This window comes from Stegodyphus dumicola, chromosome 9, assembly GCF_044657685.1.
Source record: "Stegodyphus dumicola isolate Sdum_Otavi_A_Nest chromosome 9, ASM4465768v1".
In the NCBI taxonomy this organism is placed as follows: Eukaryota; Metazoa; Arthropoda; class Arachnida; order Araneae; family Eresidae; genus Stegodyphus; species Stegodyphus dumicola.
The window spans coordinates 27,625,096-27,646,234 of NC_140776.1; the positions used below are offsets into that span (position 1 = coordinate 27,625,096).

Here is a 21,139-nt window from a genome sequence, read left to right on the forward strand (position 1 = left end):
CAAACCTAAGTGATATGATAAACAGTATTGCCAGTGAAAGTTCTCAGTTAGTGCAGAGTTTAATCTTGCTTGTTGTAGACTGAAGTGCTGCTGAATTTATATTCAGTGATTTTACCTTTTGCTCAGTGAGTAATTTTAGAGACTACTGTTTATTTACTGTTGTTGGACTTGCAAATTTTTGACAAGAGGGGTTCTGTCCTTAAGGAATGATTCATTATTTAGTCCATTGTTAAGTGGTTCTGTACTAAATATGAATAATTTATTTCTTTATTAGGGAGAATTTCTCATTCCTTTTCACCTACATTCTTAGTCATTTAAAAAAATTAATGCTTGTAACTGCAATAAAAATTAATGTCTATTAACAAGACAACTATTTACAGAACATTCTTAAACCTCAGATCAATGAAGTAGATGAATATATTTCTATTAAACAGTCATTCCTGAAATAACAGATAAAAGCTTTGGTCCCAGAGATATCCATTAATGGGAAATTTGACTGTATATAACATTAGACTCTTTAAATTTCTACAATACATTTATATACTAATACTTTAGAGTAAAAGTACTGACAGAATTTTTTTAAGTTCCAATGAAGGCATTTTTTAAAAAAATGATTCATTGGCAGCATTACCAAAAAAAAAGTTAACATCAAAGATTAACATGTGCTGACCAACTCTATGCAAATAAGAAAGTGTATTTTATGGTAATAATATTTATAAATAATAGGAGACAAATTTTCACATAAGCACAAAACTTTATTTTAAAATACAAAATCTGTACACAGTGCTCATGTACACATCTTTTAAAACTTTTTAAAAAAATGACATGAATATAAGTTTTACCGTTTAGCAACACATCATAGAAAATATTGTGGAAAAGAAAACTATCTTGCACACAATGAATTCTGACAACTTTTTTTTTTTTTTTTTTTTACATAATCAACACAATAACTAATTAAAAGAAAATTTCAGCATTCTTCAGACAGAAGATTATACCTCAGGTATAATCAACTTGGAAATCTGTTGGCCAGAAACATTAAATTATGTGCAAGTTTAATATTCCATTATGGAACAATAAAAACAAAATTCTATGAAGCTTTAAGCTATTACAAATTCTCTTAAAGAAACTACGGAACCACAAAACATGGGACTCATGAATTTACATTATTGTAGTCTAAAAAAAACAATTTGACAGCTTTGTTATTTACATATTTAAAATGTACAAACTGCACTTCTGTATGAACTGCTACCACACAGTTTCTTGCAAATGCTTTAAGATTCCAAAAGACGCACATGTAATAATGAAATATATACACTCTCCCCCCCAAAAAAAAACAACCTTTTAACAATACTAATATTTAGGCACAATTAATGAATTAAAGTTTTAAAAAATACTTTCTATTTACTGCATATTATTTTTTTTTTTATTATAAAATTGTTTCATTTGCTTTTTACGAATAGAGAATGTTTGTTAAATTCAATTTTTTATTATAAACCAACATAACCACAAACTGTTTGTTTATGATACACTAAGCCCACAAAGTATTCATTAAATAGTATGTTAATTCATTTTCTCCCCCTAATGTCAAACTTGCAACTACCGTTTTATTTATTATATACCAGCACACATTTTATAACAACCAAAGGCTGCATTAAAATGTGCACTAGTTTGTTTTTCATTTGAAATTCAAACTTGATGAAAATTAAACAAGAAACACCAGCACCTGCACCAAGAAGAAATTGTAAGAATCTGCATATATCAAAAGCAAATACTAAAAAGGTAAAAATTTTTCATATTTTATCAATATTTTCCCCATGTTTTAAAGGTCAGACCTGCTATTATTGATTACTTAATTAGAAATTCCCTCCCACAAAAGGGAGAGAACAAAGAAATCAACAGATGTTTTTTAACAAAGAATATTACTTTTAATTAAAATTTATCTAAACTGCCTTAAGGTCTGATCTTTCAAAAATAGAAAATTTCTTACTACTGTGTATATTTTCTACAGAGCTTTTAGCACAATTTCTAAAAATTCATTACTAATATTCCTTTCTCAAATGTATAAAAAATGCAAAAATTTTCAATTAACAATGTTAAAAGTTTAAACATTTAGAGCACTACCTACTGAATTAGTTTTTTCACAAGACACAATTTTACAATATATTCATTTATTTTTAATCACATAAATTTAGAATAATCCTCTTTAATTTGTTTCTCATTTTTAAATTTTTGGAAAAAGTATATTTCTCCTCACGCACACACAAAAGCATACACACACGCACACCTTTTATCAAGCATATTTCATTCAGAAAAAGTTAAAAGGATGTACATAAATGACATTCTTTAACTTTTATGGTCATAAATACACCAGCATTTCAAATGCTGTTGCATGTTTACATATGTCAAAATACGTTTGTATGCCAGCCACTCCAAATGTATGACATGATGGTATTAAGCTCATGTCACAGTTTACACTTGACCTCCCGGTATGGTCTACGATGATCTGTTTTGTCATGGTAGTATCCCACCACCTAGACAGAAAAATAATATCCTGAAGAAGGATTCATTCACAGCCTCTTTGTTGTCTTCTTCTGTGCTCAAAACTGGAAAAAGGTGAAAGGTCTTCCACCTTCAAGGTAAAAACAAATAGTTTTTACCAAATACTTTTTTTATCCATTTACAGTGCTTGTGACAACATCAGGAGATACTGATGGCATATGAATGACAGCATACAAACAGACATATCATGCCTTATTACGGTAGAGAAAAGTTTTTAACTACCATACCCCCCCTAAAAAAAGGTTCACTTTTTCTGAATAATTATTTACATGCAATCACTCGGAAGTCCAAATGTACACATCCACATTCACACAAAAGAAATAAAATTGGCTGCTATAAAATTAAATTAATATAATTTTCTAAAACTCTTTTCTACTCTGGTTATTTTTACATACAATATTTGTGTTCACAATCAATTTATACTCCTTTATATACATACGTATATATATATAAAAAAATTAAAAGATTTGATATAAACTTTACAGTTCCTTAACATTAAATTACAAATGTACAAAAAAGGCACTACATATTTAAATTTCTAACATTCTGAACTTGATGAATTTAGTAACTTTTTTTTTTAACAGCAGACATATAAACATTAAGAATATGCTTTTTTTTTTCCCTCCTTTGAAATCAGATTTTATTATCACAGAATTATTCAGCTTAAAAAGAATCATGATATATATATGAACTTTAAAATTTATTACATATCAAAGTTACTATTACATTTATATTAAAAGATAATTAAGATGTAAAAAAGAATATACATAAGTAATTTACAAACAAATGAAATGGACCAAATGCTGGTGTTCCTCATTTAATAAGCATATACATGTTGTATAAACTGCAAAACCTAAAATTTTGTATAATCTACTCGCATTTAATTAATCATTTCCTGTTTAACAAAGAATATATAAACTTAAAATATGATAAATAAAAATTCATTTTTACCATTAATACAAAGGCTAAACCCTTGCATGTATGTATATATGTGTATATATTATACGTATATATTATATATATAAAACAGCAAGCTTGAATTTCAAATGATATTTTCTACCCCTTCCTACCTTTTATTTTGGGAAATATTTATTTTATTTTTTAAAGAAAATTAAAATTAGAAAGCTAATTTTAGGGTAAGTATAGCAAGGAAATATTCAGTCAAGCATTAAAAAATATGACTAGGGAAAAATTAATATTTTTTAGCTAAAAAATACCTGTAGTGGTAACTTGAAAATGCTTTAATTACCAAAATACAAAAACTGCATTCACAGAGTCATGAAAATTATAATTTTCCATAGCTAACACCAAAACATATGGGAAAAAGCATTTTCAAGTTTAAGAACTAAAGTAATTTTTGCATACTAAAACTTTAAAAAAATTAATCAAAAATTTGTCTTCCTTGCTAATACTAATGATATACTTTGAAATATCAATATTGCAATGACTATGAATCAATAAAAAAATTAAAATTATTAAATTTTGAGCATTTGCTTTCTCAATAGCAGGAATCCAAATGTGGTGACATAAATCTTCCTTTTAAAATTCCTCTTAATCTTGATAACATCTGGTATGATACTGTTGTATCTTAGAAGTCAACAATTACAAAAGTAAGTTAACAGTCTGGAAACTGCATCTTAACATGATAATCTTTAATCACAGCATAATACATTTTTTGCTGTTTTTGCTTAGAAAATACTGACAAGAACCTTTTTTTTAAAAAAAAAAAATGTTTTTTCTCTTAACATCTCGTATTATACTATCACATCCTGTAAGTCAATAATTATGTCAGTAAACAGTCTGGAAACTGTTTTAACATGATAGTCTTTAATCACAGCATGATATACTTGCTGTTTCTGCTTGGAAAATATTAAGTGTTGATAAAAATTCTCCATACTGTATCACTGTACTGGTACTGTGGCAAATGCTTCTGGCGGTATTTTACCTTCACTCTGCAAAGATAGTAGTACAGCATAAGAATAAAATGCATTCTCAATTACATATTATATATATAATTTATTTACTAATGGATTATTAAGTATATTATCTCCTTTTCCAATCAATGACAATAATTACTTAGTTAATTGATTAGTCTTTCATTTTGACAAAATCTTCAATATTCATTTTTAAATACTTATAAATTACTTCAAAACCAAATTCTACTACCTTTTTCAAAAAAGATAATATACTCAACAATACATTAATAAGCAAATTATTATTTTATTACTATGCAGGTTTTGCACAAGTATTAGGTAATTTATTAAGATTAATTATTATATATATATATACCTTAATCTTATATATATATATATATATACAAATAATAATATACACAAAGAGAGTATTCTTTTATATTTTTATTTTAATAGGCTGATGAGATAAATATTTTCCCTGAAAAAACATTAAAACTCCAAAGTGGAACATTTTTGCAGATAAAGTATTCTTAAGCTTTAACTAGAAAACAATTCCTAACAGATATATATACAATGAAGAGCAAGTGAATCAGGTATTGATGGCATTATTCACATGGTGAGTTGTGTGCAAGCCTGTAAATGACCAGCAAATGACGTAAGCAGCAGTTTGACAAGATAAATTGTGTTGCTCACAGCATCACTAATAGTCAAAAGCAAAACGGGTAAGAGTACAGATCAAAGTGCACATTTGATCTTGGCCGAGTCATCAGGGCCCGAAGAATGGGTCACTCCATTTCAGTAGTGAAGACACTCGCGTTTTCACGTACCATTGTGCCAAGGGTACGGAGTACAACTACTCCGATTCTGGCAAATTCATTCCTGCCAGGGTCAAATGCAACACACAACAGCATGTGGATGACTGAGATCGTCAGTGGCTAGCCTGTATTGTAACAGTGGATATATGGGCTACAGTGTTAAAGATCACCCATCAATTTAACCCTAGAGCAAAGCAACATGTAAGATGCCACACCATCTCCTCTCAATGGGGTACGGGAGTCACGAGAGTCATGGCGCAATGATTAGCATGGGCATGGTAACACTGCCAATGGACTGCTTAGATGTGGGAAAATACTGCATGGAGTGATGAGTCAAGATTCACATTGGTACATGTACGGCATAAACCACATGAAGCAACGGATCCTTCCCGCCAGAAGGAAACTCTTCAAGCCTGTAGAGGCGGTATTTTTATCTGGAGAGTGTTCACATGGACAGAAATAGAAACCCTGGTATATGCAATATTGTCCCTCACAAGTGAACATTACTGCGATATCCTTGATGACCATCTGGTCCTGTATGTTTGTTTTGACAGCTCACTTAAAGAGATCATCCTTCAGCAAGACAACGTACCCTGCCATCGCTTACGAATTGTATCGGAATAGATGGAACATTTCACAGACCTGCAAGTGCTTTCCTGGCCATCAAGGTTACCTAGCTTAAATCCAATCGAGCACATCTGGGATGCAACTGAGAGAGATGTTCAAGGCTCCAACCACCTTTCATCTAATCTTCATTAATTGTGGGAGGTTGTTCAGAAGTTGTGGAAACATTTGGCTTCCCAGCGACTCCTCGAGCCTATGTCGAGATGAATCACAGCCATTATCAAGACGAAAGGTAGCACTACATGCTATTAGACAGGTATCCTTAATTCAATTGCTCTTAAGTTATACTTGAGTGAAAATACACCCAAAATATGATTCTAAATAATTAACATTAACACTATGATGGCAAGATCCATGAATAACACACTCAACCATTATTCTGAATATACGAGGAGAATGTTCTTAACACACCATCACTTTAATTTTGTGGTACATTAATGCAATAACCACTAGTTTTTGATTCCATTTAAATCAAATTCTTCAATTTGAATTTTATAATTTTGTACATGCACTTATAGGGTTAAGTGAATGTTAAAATTAAGACTGAAGTCTGTTCACATTATTTGATGAGAAATCACTTGTAAATTTTTTAAAATCTATTTTAATTATTATTATTTATTTAACTTATTCTTCTGTGTAACATGGCATAATAAAATGAAGGCATCTATGAATCCAGACAATTTTGGCCTCCTATAAAGGCAATTAAGACATTCATTGAAAGTTGAGATTGAGAGTGCTGTTATTGGTGATTAAGAAACTAATAATAATAAGTGTGACCAGGCATATAAACATACTTAAGATGGCATATAAGTATCTCACGAGAAGTACAATAAATTGAACTCTCTGATTGCCATGACTGAGTTTATTCGGTTATGAGATTTTTTATCACTTGTTATATATTAGCTTATAATTTAAGATATTTTGCTTTTTTACTTTCATTAATAATATAAGTGCCATCTTGATGAATACAAGTTTATGAAAATAGAGATTAAAATTGGTAAATATACGTATTTAGCTAATAAAAGCTCTTTAAATACAGGTCTTCATGAAAGATCCAAAAACCTGAGCTGCTCAGAGGGTTTAAGTTTCTCATTTTATTGATAACCACAATATAGTCTATCATATACAGAAGCAGAGCTTACTGAGTGGCACAGCTTGTAATCTCTCATTGCTTAAACTTTCTTTAGAATTTGGAGAGATGAATTTGTGTAAGAGAGGGGATATTAGGATGCAAAATTCCCACTTTCTTACACACAATACAAGGGCTTACAATGGATTCTTAAATAGTTTAGTTAAATAAATTAATATTTATATGCTAAGAATAAATGCCTGTAGTGAAAAAATTATTATATTTATCAAAAAAATGAAAGTACATAACAAATGTAGGGTATGATTTATTGCAGACCTTTAAAAAAAAAAAAAGTTAATAAGCCATACCATGTGACATAAACAATACTTTTATGTAGCTTGCAAGAATTATACCATTAACATATTTTTTCACCTCAATGTGTTGTGTTAAGCAAATTTCCATTAATTACCTCAAGCAAAAGATTTGTGTATAACAAATAAGAGCAGACATTACTGCTCTCTTTATGAATAGATTATCACTTCTTTCTTGTGAGTTTCTCTGATATTACTTTGTAAAGATAAAATCTTAATACATCAATAATTTTTTAATAACAGCAATATAACTAAATAGCTACAGCTGAAAAATATTTAATTTACAAAATTAGCAAACACCAGCATTTTACATTAATTTATTTAAATTGCAAACTTGCTCAAGAAACAGAGAAATTTAAGCTGTTACAAGAGGATGCATTGTATGTCCTCTGCAAAAATATGTTCCAATGAAGAAACATTTGCATCTGCATTTCAACATTATGCATTTAACAAATTAAGACACTTTGGTTTGATTAAATTAGATGTAATTCATTTGAAATATATTTTAGAAATGATCAACAGATACTGCCTATAGAAAGTTATGTGATTCACTTTATTATGCTTATTTAGATATACTTACTTGAAATTTTAAGAAAACTGCTAAAGCTCTTTGGTAATCCCAATCATTTTCTTCAAGGCATCTATAAAAATAAATAATCAATTATTTTAAATAAAAAAATGTAATTATGATTGCAAATCATTAATTTCATGTTTAGATATTTTAATACAGCAAATATTACAATTTATTTTTAAAAATATGCAAAAAAAATTGTTAACAATATTTATTATACAAAAAGGAACTCACTTTGTTGAAAATTCTGAAATCATCCCAGTCTGTTTTGACAGTTCGAGAACAAGCAACTGTTTTTCACTGATGCTTTTTTCTTCTGTTGAAGGTGCTGGGCTAGGTGAAGGAGTAGGTGCTGGAACTTGGAAAGCCTAAAGGAATTTAAAAACATTCAAATTTAAACATATTGCACTCACAAAAGAAAATTAAAAAATACATAATAAAATATGCTCAAACTTTTTTAAATAAAAGTAATCAATAAAATGGAATTAATCTTTAAAAGTTTTTTTAAGAAAGTATTAAAAGTTGAATAAAATGTTAAAAATAATTTCAGGAACCAAAAAGCCTAATTTTAAAAAATTGATCTAAACAAAGTTCTGAATGCATAATAAAAGCCTGACCTATCCAACATTCAACTGAAACCACATTTTTAAAAAAATTTTAGAAATCCCCCTCTCCCAATTTAATCAAGTAAATCCACCATAAAGCACATGTAGGACACTGTTGCATAGTAGTAGCACAATTTAATACCAATAATGGATTACAGTGTCACAATTATTAGGTCTCCCTGATAAGCTGGCTTAATTTTTGTGCAGTTAACAGTTAAATGCTACTTATCTGTTTTCTTTCGTTTTGAAAGAATTGCTAAATTTGGAACCTGCCTTCATAGCATGCAATGGAGCATTTTAAAAGTTATGGGAACCAAGCACCAAGAAAAGTGTGCGTAATGGGCAAGATATCCAACTTTATTTGAAAATATAAACAGTGGTGATAAAAAATTAAAAAATACAATTTAAGTGTTTTATATGATATAATATTAGCCACCGGTTATTTAATTAAATAAAGAATGATTTTTCTTTAAACTTCTGCTTCATTTTATCAACTTTATCAGATTGGTCTTCAATGGTTGGCACAATTTTGACAGCATCTGCATATAATTTCATAACCAGCTTTGCTTACACATCTAAAGGCCAATGAATTACATCAGATTTTGTGTCTGAAATGCACCCCCTTCCCAAAATCTTATATAATTTAAAATGTAGGCTTTTGATATTCAAATTATAATAAATAGGAGACTGTTTTTATAATTTTATATTGGAAATTTCGATATTCTTCTGTTATTGGGACTGGATTCAGAAATGCAATATATATATGGATGTATGTGTTCATGTAGGTATGTATATATGTTCGTACACACACAAATGCATACATGTACACACACATAATGCATACATACATTTCTAAATCTGGTCCTGATAACAGAAGAGTATCAGAATATCTTCCATTCATAGGTTTTTCTACAATTAATTGCATTTTTTATGTACTCAATTATCTGCAATCTTCTTGCATCTGGCATTTTTCAAGTTTTCTGAATAGCTGTGCTTTTATTGTATGTAATGAAAAAATGAAAGAATTTAATATGAAAGGTTTCAGATTTTACATTATGTCCACAGAGGCTTTTCTTAACGTTTTGTGTGTCACATTTACTTATTAAATATCCTGTTCAACATAAACTACAAAATTCAGTTCAATAGCAATATCGTGAATTAATTTTAAAATGAGCATTTTTTTAGAATTTCCGATACAGAGTCTCTCCCGCTGGAGATAAAAATGTTTTTTTTTTCGCACAGTGTTGCCACTGCTCGCTTTAAAATCGTTTAGATTTTTGATAAAAAATTCGTTGAAGCATTACAAAATCTGAAATCGATAATAAAACAAATTTCAAATTCTAAATGCTGATATTCTATTTAAGATTACATTATTCAAATTTTGATGGCTCTAGGTACCGTTGTTTTATCACAATGCGAGATACATACATACATTTATGCAGATTCTTCATTATTTAATTTCTTTAAATAGTTTAAGACAGGGTGATAATATATGGTGGCAACGATTTGAAAAGCGATACTACCTTTTAAAGTTTTTGACACAAAATGCCAAATGAAATTAATAGTCCTTACAGACTAATTGCCCCTTTGGACTAATAAGAGTTTTACTTTGAAATATCATTAGTATGCAGAAAACACACTTCTCTTTCTACATGACGAAATTGACCAACAAAATAGTTTTGGTATCTAGTTTTAAGATGGCATACTTTTTTAACACTTTTTTTTTTTTTTTTCCTTTTCAATTGGGGAGGTGAGATGGAAAACTAAGAAAATACATTTTAATTTTTAATAATGATATTGAAGCAACACTTAAGGAAACACATTTGTTCCAGCTCAATCTGTCTGTATCAATGAGACTGTTTTTATATACCTGCATTATCAAAAATAAAATCATTTTATATTACGTTTATAACAAAACAATATTAATTACTTATTGGATATTCTTTCACAAATAATACATATTATTGTACTTTTGCCATTGAGTCAGTTCTGGTACATTATTACCAGTACACAACTAACAGCAAAAAATCAAATGCACATAATTTATAACTTCTTAGTAACAGAACACAAATTAACTGTGTACCTTCGGTTTTAATGATTTTGTTAAATGAAAATTTTGTGGTTTATGACCTTAAGGAATAAAAAACTAATGTCACACATAATTTTTAAAGGATCAACAAATTTTAAAATAACTAGATAAATTCCTGTGATTTAAGAACATGTAAATTAACTTCCAATCTAAAAGAAATTTATTTACTTACAGGGATGATATGCATGGATAATTTAAATTTTGTATTATCAAAATCAAACGTCTTGTATTGTGTTTTGTATTATACATATTCAATTTTGAAATGAGGCAACAGGTTCAAATTACAGTTACAAACATGACTTCACAGTACAAAGTAAATAAACGTACAGGAACTACCATAACAGTTTAAATAATGAGAAGCCATTTTCCTTTATATATTATAATTTTATTTAAATATCTATACCTGAAATATTTGACACCTACCTTTGCTTGCTGCTCTTGACTGGCATGAGCAATGAATAAGGTCTCATTTGTGATAACAAAACTGTAAAAAAATATATATAAAATCTGAATTAAAAAACTACAATAAACTTTTAAGAACAACTTAGCTCTTCAAATAAAAAAATACAAAATAACTTACCCTTGCCCTTGGGCAACAACTACAAATGTTCTACTAAAGGTTTTTAAGGTAGCATTATTTATGTCAGCTCCAACTGAAAAGAATTAGTAAAATGAAAATGAGTAAAGAAATGTCAAATGACAAAAAATATCAGATCAAATGAAATTATTCACTGAACATATGTACCTTCTTTGAATACTCCCACTACAGAGAAACTCATCAAACCAGGCTGAAAATTAAAAAAATAAAAAATTTAATAACAATGGATTATAAGAAATATAAAAGAAATCAATCAATTACATTTTTCACATTCTGCAAGTTTTCATGGCAAGGTTCCCACTGAAAATCTTTTGAATTTCTTGATTTTTGCTGACTTCCAATGACCAAAGAGAATGAATTAACACTTATTGGGTACACATAGGTCAATTTGACCTTTTAGCATTTTTACATTCTGATACTGGCAATGCTGATTGATTGGAACTGAAGGAGTTTGTGAACTTTACATTATACCAACATATAATATGCCAATGCTTATTAACAACAAGTTTTCTGCTTTTGTAAAAGTTTTAAATTGTAATAAATTTATTATCGGTCATGTTTAATAATCTTTGTTCGCTAATTTAAATGTTCTTTAATTTTTTATTTCCCTACTTTGTTTTAAAGTAATAAAATAGGTTAAAAAAATGCATACATGGTCAAAATGACCACATGTTTACTTTTGCATTATATGTACTCTTATAGGTGTTAAACTATCAAATTAAAAAGATGAGCAAGTGAAAATATTTGCCACACTATTATCATACAATAAATAAGAACATTAAAACTGTTCATTCTGCAAAAGAAACTTATGAAATACATCATTCACAAGAAATATTACTTTTTTGGTATTTCATAATAAACTCATTAACAGGTTGATAAAACTGTATCAGATACGAGCCAGATGAGATACATTATGCATTAATAGTGACACTTCACTTGCTTTCTTTTTAAAAAAAGTCACTTTTGCCTTTAAAAAAAAAAAAAAAAAAAAAAAATTAAAACATGAACTTTTTATTAGCAAGAACTAAGGGGTACTTTTTTTAACCTCTCAAACCTTTTGAAAAAATTCCAGTTTTCTTTACCCTTTTTTGAGATAAAGGTTTATAAGTTTCCTGTTCATACCTTAACTTTGCTTCCACTGGCCAGAAATTTCCAAGCCAGTGGAAACCAAAGGAAAATGGGAAATATCAAATACGTTACTCAAATTTTATTAACTATTACCGTTAATATGCAAATAGCTTTTTAATTTTTTTTTTTTATGCGGCTTGGAAGAAAAGACCCATTTTCTACACACACACACACACACACACACACACACACCCTTTAAGTTTTAGTGCATGGAAAACACTAGGAAAAAATTTTTAACAGAAGAAATAAGAAAAACACATATTCAAAATCATGTGACTTACCGAAATATGGAAAATATCCACACTAAAAGATGTTGGGTCATGCATGGTTTGAGGTAATTCTGAGAGCGTGCTCACAATATTTAACTTTCCTTGTTTCAGCAATTTAAACCTTTCATCTGAAACATGAAAACAGTCTTGCATCAAACAGAATAAGCACTATCTGATTAAAAAATAATCAAGAAAATAACACAATCATATAGTTAAACTATGGACATATTTTAACTAACCTGTTAAATGATTTTTTTTCCCTTATACAAATTTTTCATGCAGTATACTTAAAATGATTTCTCTCATAAAACATATGTTGATAATATGACCAACTGGGTATGGTATGAATATACCTAGATCTTTTTAATAAATATTAATTATTACTTGGGCTGATGTGACTGAAATGCTAAATGTGGAACCACCACTACTTTCTAGATAACAGCGACTTGCATGATATGTTCTAGATAACAGCGACTTGCATGATATATAAGAACAACTTGCATGATATGTTCAGTATTTTCACAGTAATTAGATATATTTGTTACAGTGGTAAACAGCAGATGTTTAACATATCTAGGTTCTGAACTTTTACATTGTAAACTCATTCAACTTCCCCCAATTACTCAAATGATATTCTGCTTTCCCATTTTAAGAATACAAAACACAGCAAATGTTAAGTGTCTAATGTTTATCATTGTAACAAGCTCTCTATAAACTTCAACATTTTGCAAGATATGCTGGAAATAATAACAATACTTGAGAAGACATAGCTAATAAGTGCAGTATACGAAATTCTCATTACTGATCTAAACTGGTTACACACCCTATTGTAACATTTCAAATTCCTCAAGAATGCTGCAGTCATTGATTTAAGTACTCAAACAGTAATCAACAAGCATATGCAATATAACCACAGCTAACTGCCATCTGACAGCATTCGCCACATGAAAGAAAATAAAATGAGATTCATAAGTTGATATTTGCCTAAACAATTATTTTTCTATACATATTAGTAGTTCAATACCAGAGAGCATGGTAACCTTTTATGTTGACATTATGCTTGGTTTGATTACAGGCTTCAGGTAAACAACTTGTTTCCATATGCAAAATATATATTTGGCAAATGATACTCATAGGTAAAAAAATTACATTTAGTACTGTTTGAATTGGGAATAAATGATTTATTATTTATTTAAGCCCTGAGCTGTGCCAGAGCTGGTGTGGCAAGATTAGGCAGAAGAATTTAGGAGATGCTAAATTTTTAGAATATACAGTAGCACTGAGTAACAAAATTAAGAAATGGAAAAATCTTCAGATTTTAAGGGCAATAAAATTTTTAGAATTAGGAAGATGCTTGGCAGGAGAATTTATGGAGCACAGAGATAGCATCAAGCCACTAAATGTCTAGCACTGGATAAGACTTAAGTATATGTAGGAAATAGGAGTAACTATAATAAATAATTAAATATATAATTCAGGCTTAACTTCGTTAGCATGCGTTAGTATTCTTATAGGTGTTAAAACAAAATTTAGTGGAACAACATGCTTTTACTAGCTAATCCAATGATACAATGCCTATAGTGTATAGGATCATTAGCTAAGTTTTATTATGACAGAGGTGAATTTGGAGGTTTTTAAATATTGCAAACCAAAAAGCAAAACTTTCCAAATAATAGAATTTGTGAAGAAATGAGGAAAAGTGGTAATAAATGATGATATAACAGAAGTTTTCCACTGTGATAATCAATCAATCAATCAGTTAATGGATGGCAAAATTTACAGTATGGTTCTAAATTCAGAAAATATTGCTACTGACGATTAAGAAAGTGATCAGAGATCAAAATTAAAGAGAAAGTAATAGCACAAAAAACAAAGCAACTTAAACAACTTAGATTGAAAGAAATATTCAAAGCAAGCAAACATATATTGAGTTTTTATACCTATAAATTTTTTTATTTGCTTAACCCGGTGGAAGTCGCACCAAGAAAAGTTACTAGAGTGGGTGCGTGGGGTATCACATACCCCAATATTTAAAATACAATAAAAAGAGTATTATTTAGTTTTAAAACTTTTTTTTCCCCTCCTGTGTATTATAAATAAGTGAATAATAATTGGTTTTCAAAAAATTAATTTCCGAACTAATCTTAAAATTAAGATAAATATGAAAACAATAAAAAAATAAACATCATGCCGCTAAGTTTCATTGCATCTCTAATACACCATGCTTATTTTATTTCTTCACACTTTGAACAAAATACATTCATGTGTTCTTGGCCCAGAATGTTTTCACATTTTAAACATTGCATTCACGTTCTTGTCCTTGCGCGAGGGCAAAAAATTTATCACATCTTTCATACTTAGTTGTTTCGAATTTCACGTATTCGTTTTAATTCTTCGTAGAAACTTCTGCTTTTGTTTTGCATGCAGTACGTCAATTTCTTGGAAAAGTAAATCTCTGATCTTTGTTCAATACTTTTTTCATTAATTGCAATGCTAAGTCCTTCAAAAACAGACTTTTGTTTCTGGTTGGTGGATTAGCAGTTGAATGTAATATAATTCAAGCATTTATTACAGCAACATTCAGTGCACAAAGGAAAATTACCATTGGCCATCTCCTTGTTATTCTGGCAATTGAATAATTGGCTGACATTTCATCCCCCATACCCACTGCTCCTTTAGTCATATTATTAAAACATATGATTCCTGATGTTTTATTTTCTCCAATAGTATCATCTATAGTATGATCGTTATATAATGTTAAAAGCATAAGAACAGTTTTTCTTTTTTTAGGAACATCAGGAATTAATGTTTTATCTTTTTCAAAACCAAAACATTGTAGAAAATATTCTTAGTTTCACGTTCAGTTTCTGAAATGCAATCTTCGCTTTCAAATATTTCTAATAAATTACACATGTGTTGCATATCCAGTTCATAGGGACTCATTCTTTTTACCATAATGCAGTTAGAAATTTTTAAGAATTTAATGTCAAGTACTTTAAAATCACTTGACAGTAGAAATATTTACTGATACACTGTTAGAAATAAATTTCTGAACTAAATATTCAGTCAGAAAAACACTTACACAGACAGGCGCGTGGGGTGTGTCATACCCTAGTTCCAACAAAAGACCGATAAATCTTTTTCTGAAACACACAGGCAAAGAAAAAGCGGTTCTGAAAGTCAACCACAACTAGAAACTCAGCTACTGAAAGCAGCACAGAATTTCAGTTTCACAAGTTAGGAATATTCCACTTTTATGTAGGGTTGGGGTATGATAAACCCCACGCGCTTTCCCGCGGGTTAAGATCATAAATGCTTCATTATTTCCTAAACCACTATTTCATATTTTCAATTTGATCTTTATTAATGATATAAATTATCAATAAACACAGCTACTTAAAAATAATGTCTTGAACAGAAATTTATTTTACAGCTTTCTATTTTTGAGTAAAATATTTTATGAACAATGACGGAACTCAGCCAATATTTTTCTTCTTCTTCTTGTTCCTATTTTAATGTGATTTTGAATAAATGAAATTTAATCAAGATTAACACTTCAGCAGACTATATTATACTCCATACTTTTTTATAAAATATGAAAACACTTATAGTACATTTAAACAACGTCATTACTATATCATCAATACTGTTGCATAAAAGGACAACTTACTGTTATTTGTAACTCGTAAGAGATTTCTGCTTTCCGAAATGTAGGATCCAAGAGTACCGCTGTTTGACCTAAAAAGAAGAACACTGTAAAAAGGTGGTCATAATGTATTTGAAAAACTATCAATAAAATACATATAACTGACTTACTTCGGAGAAGAATGTCTTGATAAACATAAAGAGAAATTTGCCTAAAAAATAAAGTACTTGATTAGTAATAATTAAACATCATACAGGGTTTGTACACATTTCTACACACGGAAATCAAGTACTTTTAAGGACCACTAATGAAAAAAATTAAGAACCTATGAGCAAATGGAAACCGAATAAATTCAATTAAAAATATTATTCTATGCCTGAATTTTACTATTGTAATACCATCCTAAAAATAAAATGGATCCCTACATACATGGTCAGTATAGAGGTTCAGTAAATAGCAGGGAAATTTTATGTCAAACGGCATGGGTTAAAATGAGAAGTAAGATCATAATCAGAATGATTCATAACAAAAGACTGAATGTTGTCCCTCTGCTGCTTGTCTCAAGAGAGACCTGCTGAGTGGAACAAACCTGAAAGGCCTGATGCACGCACGGTTGGCAAGGGTTGAAAATTAGTCAGGCTCTACTTAATGCAGTTAAATGTCATAGCTTTGTGTAGAGTTCCAGGGGTTGTAACACAGTTAATATATTTAAGGTTCCAATAAGCCATTAAAGCACCAGAGGTGATAAGTTGTTTTGTATATATTATTCTAAGTCTCAGTAGATGCAAAGAATAAGTTTTACTTTAATTTTTACATTTTTGTGTTTTATCTTGTGACCACAGTGAGTATTAATGAAAAACAATAACTTGCTTTAATATGTAGAGATAACTTTTAAGGGTAAGTAGTTAAATAATTAAATCAGGTAATTAGATAACCTTAGTCATTATGGATTTACATGGCCACTATTAAATTTGATTTTTTGACAATACTTGTTCAAAAAAAGCCTTATTAAAATCAAAATCTAATAAAATTTTGCAGTTTAAAATACATTAATTTATGACACTGATTCTTAAATGATATTATTAGGATAATTACACATTAAAAGCTACAAAACATTTATGTTTTGTAACAACAATACTCAACAAAATATTTATCCGTCATTTCAATTTGAAGCTTATAAGGTATTTCTCCCACCTTCTTAGAGAGCCTTCATAGTGTAGTGGTTTGCACACTGAGCCGGTATTCCAGAGGTTCGCAGTTCGATTCCCGGCGAAGGCGCTGTTAATTTTTTCATCTTTTCTGCTTTAAAAAATACCTAATGTATCTACATTGGCACCCGAACTAAAAGGGTGTTGGATAATTGTTCTCCACACCCAGGATTTGGCGATTGGGTCCCCTAAAAACCCCAGTTACCCTTTAAGGGGGGAAGTAGATAAGGTATTTCTCCTACCTTCTTGGGGAGCCTTCGTGGTGTAGTGGTTTGCACATTGGGCCGGTATTCCAGAGGTCCGTGGTTCGATTCCCGGGAAAGGCGTTAACTTTTTATCTTTCCTGCTTTCAAAAATACCTAATGTCTCAATAAGCCTTCGCAAACATTTTGGCTAGTTTATATTGATTTCCTTCTCTTTAAGCATCTTTTCTAACAATAATTAGAAATTTGTCTAAATATGCAAACCAATGTTCTCGCTAGTTTCTGTGTGCTTTATCTCCTAATTTGTCAAACTTTTCACAATGTATCTATGAGGGTTTAATTGATCTGGTTAAAGTTAAATAGTCCCAACCCCCCGACAGATGTGAAGCAAATTATCACTGTCTGAAAGTAACTACAATATCAGACAAAGGTTTAAATAAGCCTCTTATTTAAAACAACTTAGAACAAAAAGGCATGTTCTGATGCTAACAAAGTCAATTACAGCTCCCGGTGACGTAATTAAACAAGAACAGTCAAATTCAAACTAAAAATGTGGACTAGAGGTCAAAGATTATACAGTCAAAAGTTGTTAATCCGGACTCGTCGGGACTTCGGCGATTCCGGATTATCGATTTTTCCAGATTATAGATCATCAGTTTAAAACTGGTAAGATGGCATGCAGAAATTATAAAATTAAAAATATGAAACCATAATTTATGAAATAAAGAACAATTATGATCTAAAGGGTATCAAAATTTAAAAAAAAAAGCTTAATATTTATTTGTTTACTTTATTAAACATTTCTTTCAATGTAAGTTGTTTAAGTTGCTTCGTTTTTTATGTGATAATACATTCTCTTTAATTCTATAAACAGACATAATTTCTTGTTCAGTTACAAAGTTCCGCTGTTCAAGTCCTATAATTGCTGTGTCGAGAATACCGACTAATTAGTCAATTGAAATTTTTTCATTTTCAATAACCTTTGTCACTTTCTTTGCTATCGGAAGCAAATTATAATGACGAGGAATTTGATTTAAATCATATCAAAGACGGAGTACATCGAGATGAAATACTACATTTAGTAAGGAATTATAAGCCAAATAAAATAGAAACATCTGCCCTGAAGATAAGGATAGTGCTGACAGATCAACGTCCAATTCATTGCGCGTCGCAGCGTTAAAGTTAAACAAACGTTAAAGTTTAGATAAACACAGGATATGCCTTTATCCATTTTTTCCAGCAATTCCACTTTTTGTTTAATGGACTTCGAAACATACTTTTGCTTTGTCGATCCTTTACATATTAGTAAATATATATCAGAAATTCTATTTGACATATGTAGAAAAAAGAGATAGAGGGCGCTGCGCCGCCCGTATGTTTAGCTAATTAAGAGTTTCGGTAGAGAGGGTTGAGAGGTTCAGGAGAGTGGTTGAGAGTGACATAAGCTAGATACTCTGTAATCAGTACTATATAATATTTGTACATAGTCTTCTCTTCTTTAAATAGATTTAGTTAAAGGAAAGTGTCTTTGTTTGGCCAATAAAACACAAGAACCACTGATAAAAGAAGATGTAAGTAAGTTATTACATACATCAAGTTTTGGTAGCATCAGGCCAGAAGGTAAGTCATTTCATTTATCTGCATGCAATTTATCTTTGATAATGAGTTTTGAAGAAACCGTCGAGAGAAATAGAAAAATTAGAGGTTCGGTTCGTACCAGTGTAACAAAATTAATAAGGAAATTAGATGAGGAATTGCAAAGCGAGAATCCGAACCTAGAAGTGTTGCAGGAATCACTTTCAGTGTTAAACGAGAGAGAAACTAGCTTGCTAAAATATGATGAAGTTATTAATGCTCAAAGCACTGTTCAGGAATTAGAGACAGAAGTAGAACATTGTTTAGAATACAGCAAATCTATCATTAGATGTAAATCTAAAGTCAATAGATATATTCAAAATGTGGGTAAAACCGGAACAACTTCACAAGTTTCGGAAATCAAAACTAATTATAATACTAAATTGCCTCACATTACCTTAGAAACTTTCAGCTGCGATTTATGTAAATTTACTGAATTTTGGGCTCAGTATAAAGCTGCCATTCACGAAAACAATACGCTTCAAGATGTTGAGAAGTTTAACTATTTAAGATCTTTACTCACCGGTTCAGCTGCAAAAGCTATAAGCGGATTGCCATTAATAGGAGAAAACTATATAAAGGCCATCGAAATCTTAACTGACAGATTTGGGAAAAAAGAAATATTAGTTAGCGCACATATGAACGTTCTCCTAGCTTTAGAGCCAGTACGCCGATCAAGTGATGTATCCAGTTTAAGAAAACTATATGATGAAATAACAGTTCAAACAAGAAGTTTACAGACACTAGATTTTAATTTTAATTCTTACGGTAATCTATTACTTTTTATTTTATATAAGTGTATACCGCAAGATTTAGTGTTACAGTTTAGTAGGGAGCAAAAGGACGACACAGAGTCAACAGTGTCAGATTTATTGTTGTTTCTAAAGAGAGAGGTAGAAGCGCGCGAAAAGTCGCTAACTCTGGGTCTTAAACAACAAACACTTTCGATAACCAGTGAAAGAAATACCAACAACTATCGTAAGAGTGTTGCTCCAATTAAAAAGAAAATGGTATCAGCGACGACGCTTAATACATCAGTCGAAAATTATATGTGTGACTTTTGTCTTAAATCTCACCTCTCAAAAGACTGCGACTTAAGTATTTCAGAGAAACACAAAGCATTATACGATCAATTTAAGTGCATGCGCTGTTTAAAAAAGGGTCACAAAAAACCATTTTGTAAGGCAAAATGGGTTAAATGTAATATTTGCAAATCTTTGTCGCATTTAGAGAGCCTGTGTGATGCAGAAGGGCAAGAAAATAAATCCATTAAAAATACTGCGAGCGCAGCAAAAGAGACAAACGTTAGTTCACTATTCCTCGAAACACTGAGCAAGCAAATTCCTAATGACGTGATTTATTATCAAACATTGAGAGGTCAACTGGTAGGAAATAATTCCACATTTAACGTTAGGTTGTTATGCGATTCAGCTTCCGAAAGATCTTATGTTTGTCAGTCTATTTCCAGAAAAGCAAGTTTACCAACTATTGGTAAAGAAAGATTAAGAATTCATACATTTGCATCTTCGAATCCGCCAGTGCAAGAATTTAAAAGAAAAAGACTTTCTCTAAAAAATAAGACAGGGTTCACTCTAATCATCGAAGCACTCGAAGTAAAAACCATATGTTCCAATGCATTACCCAGGCCATCTGCAGAAATTATAAACAATCTTCGCCAACAAGGATTTCACTTATCTGACAGCTGCGATAGTGAAGTGGCAGAGGTACAGATTTTAATTGGGAATGATTACTTGAACTGCATCTTAACGGGGAAAACACATAGGTTAACAGACTATTTAGTACTGCATGAAAGCATATTCGGTTGGACATTGAGTG

General features: G+C 30.2%; 1 protein-coding gene across 2 annotated transcripts in view; it reads right to left on the reverse strand.

Annotated features, from left to right (window-relative positions):
- Window positions 1-734: 734 nt before the first annotated feature.
- Window positions 735-21,139, reverse strand: part of LOC118185983 (nuclear RNA export factor 1-like) — an 82,444-nt gene continuing 62,039 nt past the window's right edge. For both annotated transcript variants that reach the window (XM_035355962.2, XM_035355963.2), the window contains exons 17-25: window positions 16,428-16,468; window positions 16,282-16,349; window positions 12,624-12,739; window positions 11,362-11,404; window positions 11,197-11,269; window positions 11,040-11,100; window positions 8,157-8,290; window positions 7,932-7,992; window positions 735-4,511 (exon numbers count right to left, since the gene is read on the reverse strand). In XM_035355962.2, the coding sequence (XP_035211853.1) occupies window positions 4,461-4,511; window positions 7,932-7,992; window positions 8,157-8,290; window positions 11,040-11,100; window positions 11,197-11,269; window positions 11,362-11,404; window positions 12,624-12,739; window positions 16,282-16,349; window positions 16,428-16,468 (648 nt within the window). In that variant the 3' untranslated portion in view covers window positions 735-4,460. The remainder of the gene's footprint in view (window positions 4,512-7,931; window positions 7,993-8,156; window positions 8,291-11,039; window positions 11,101-11,196; window positions 11,270-11,361; window positions 11,405-12,623; window positions 12,740-16,281; window positions 16,350-16,427; window positions 16,469-21,139) is intronic.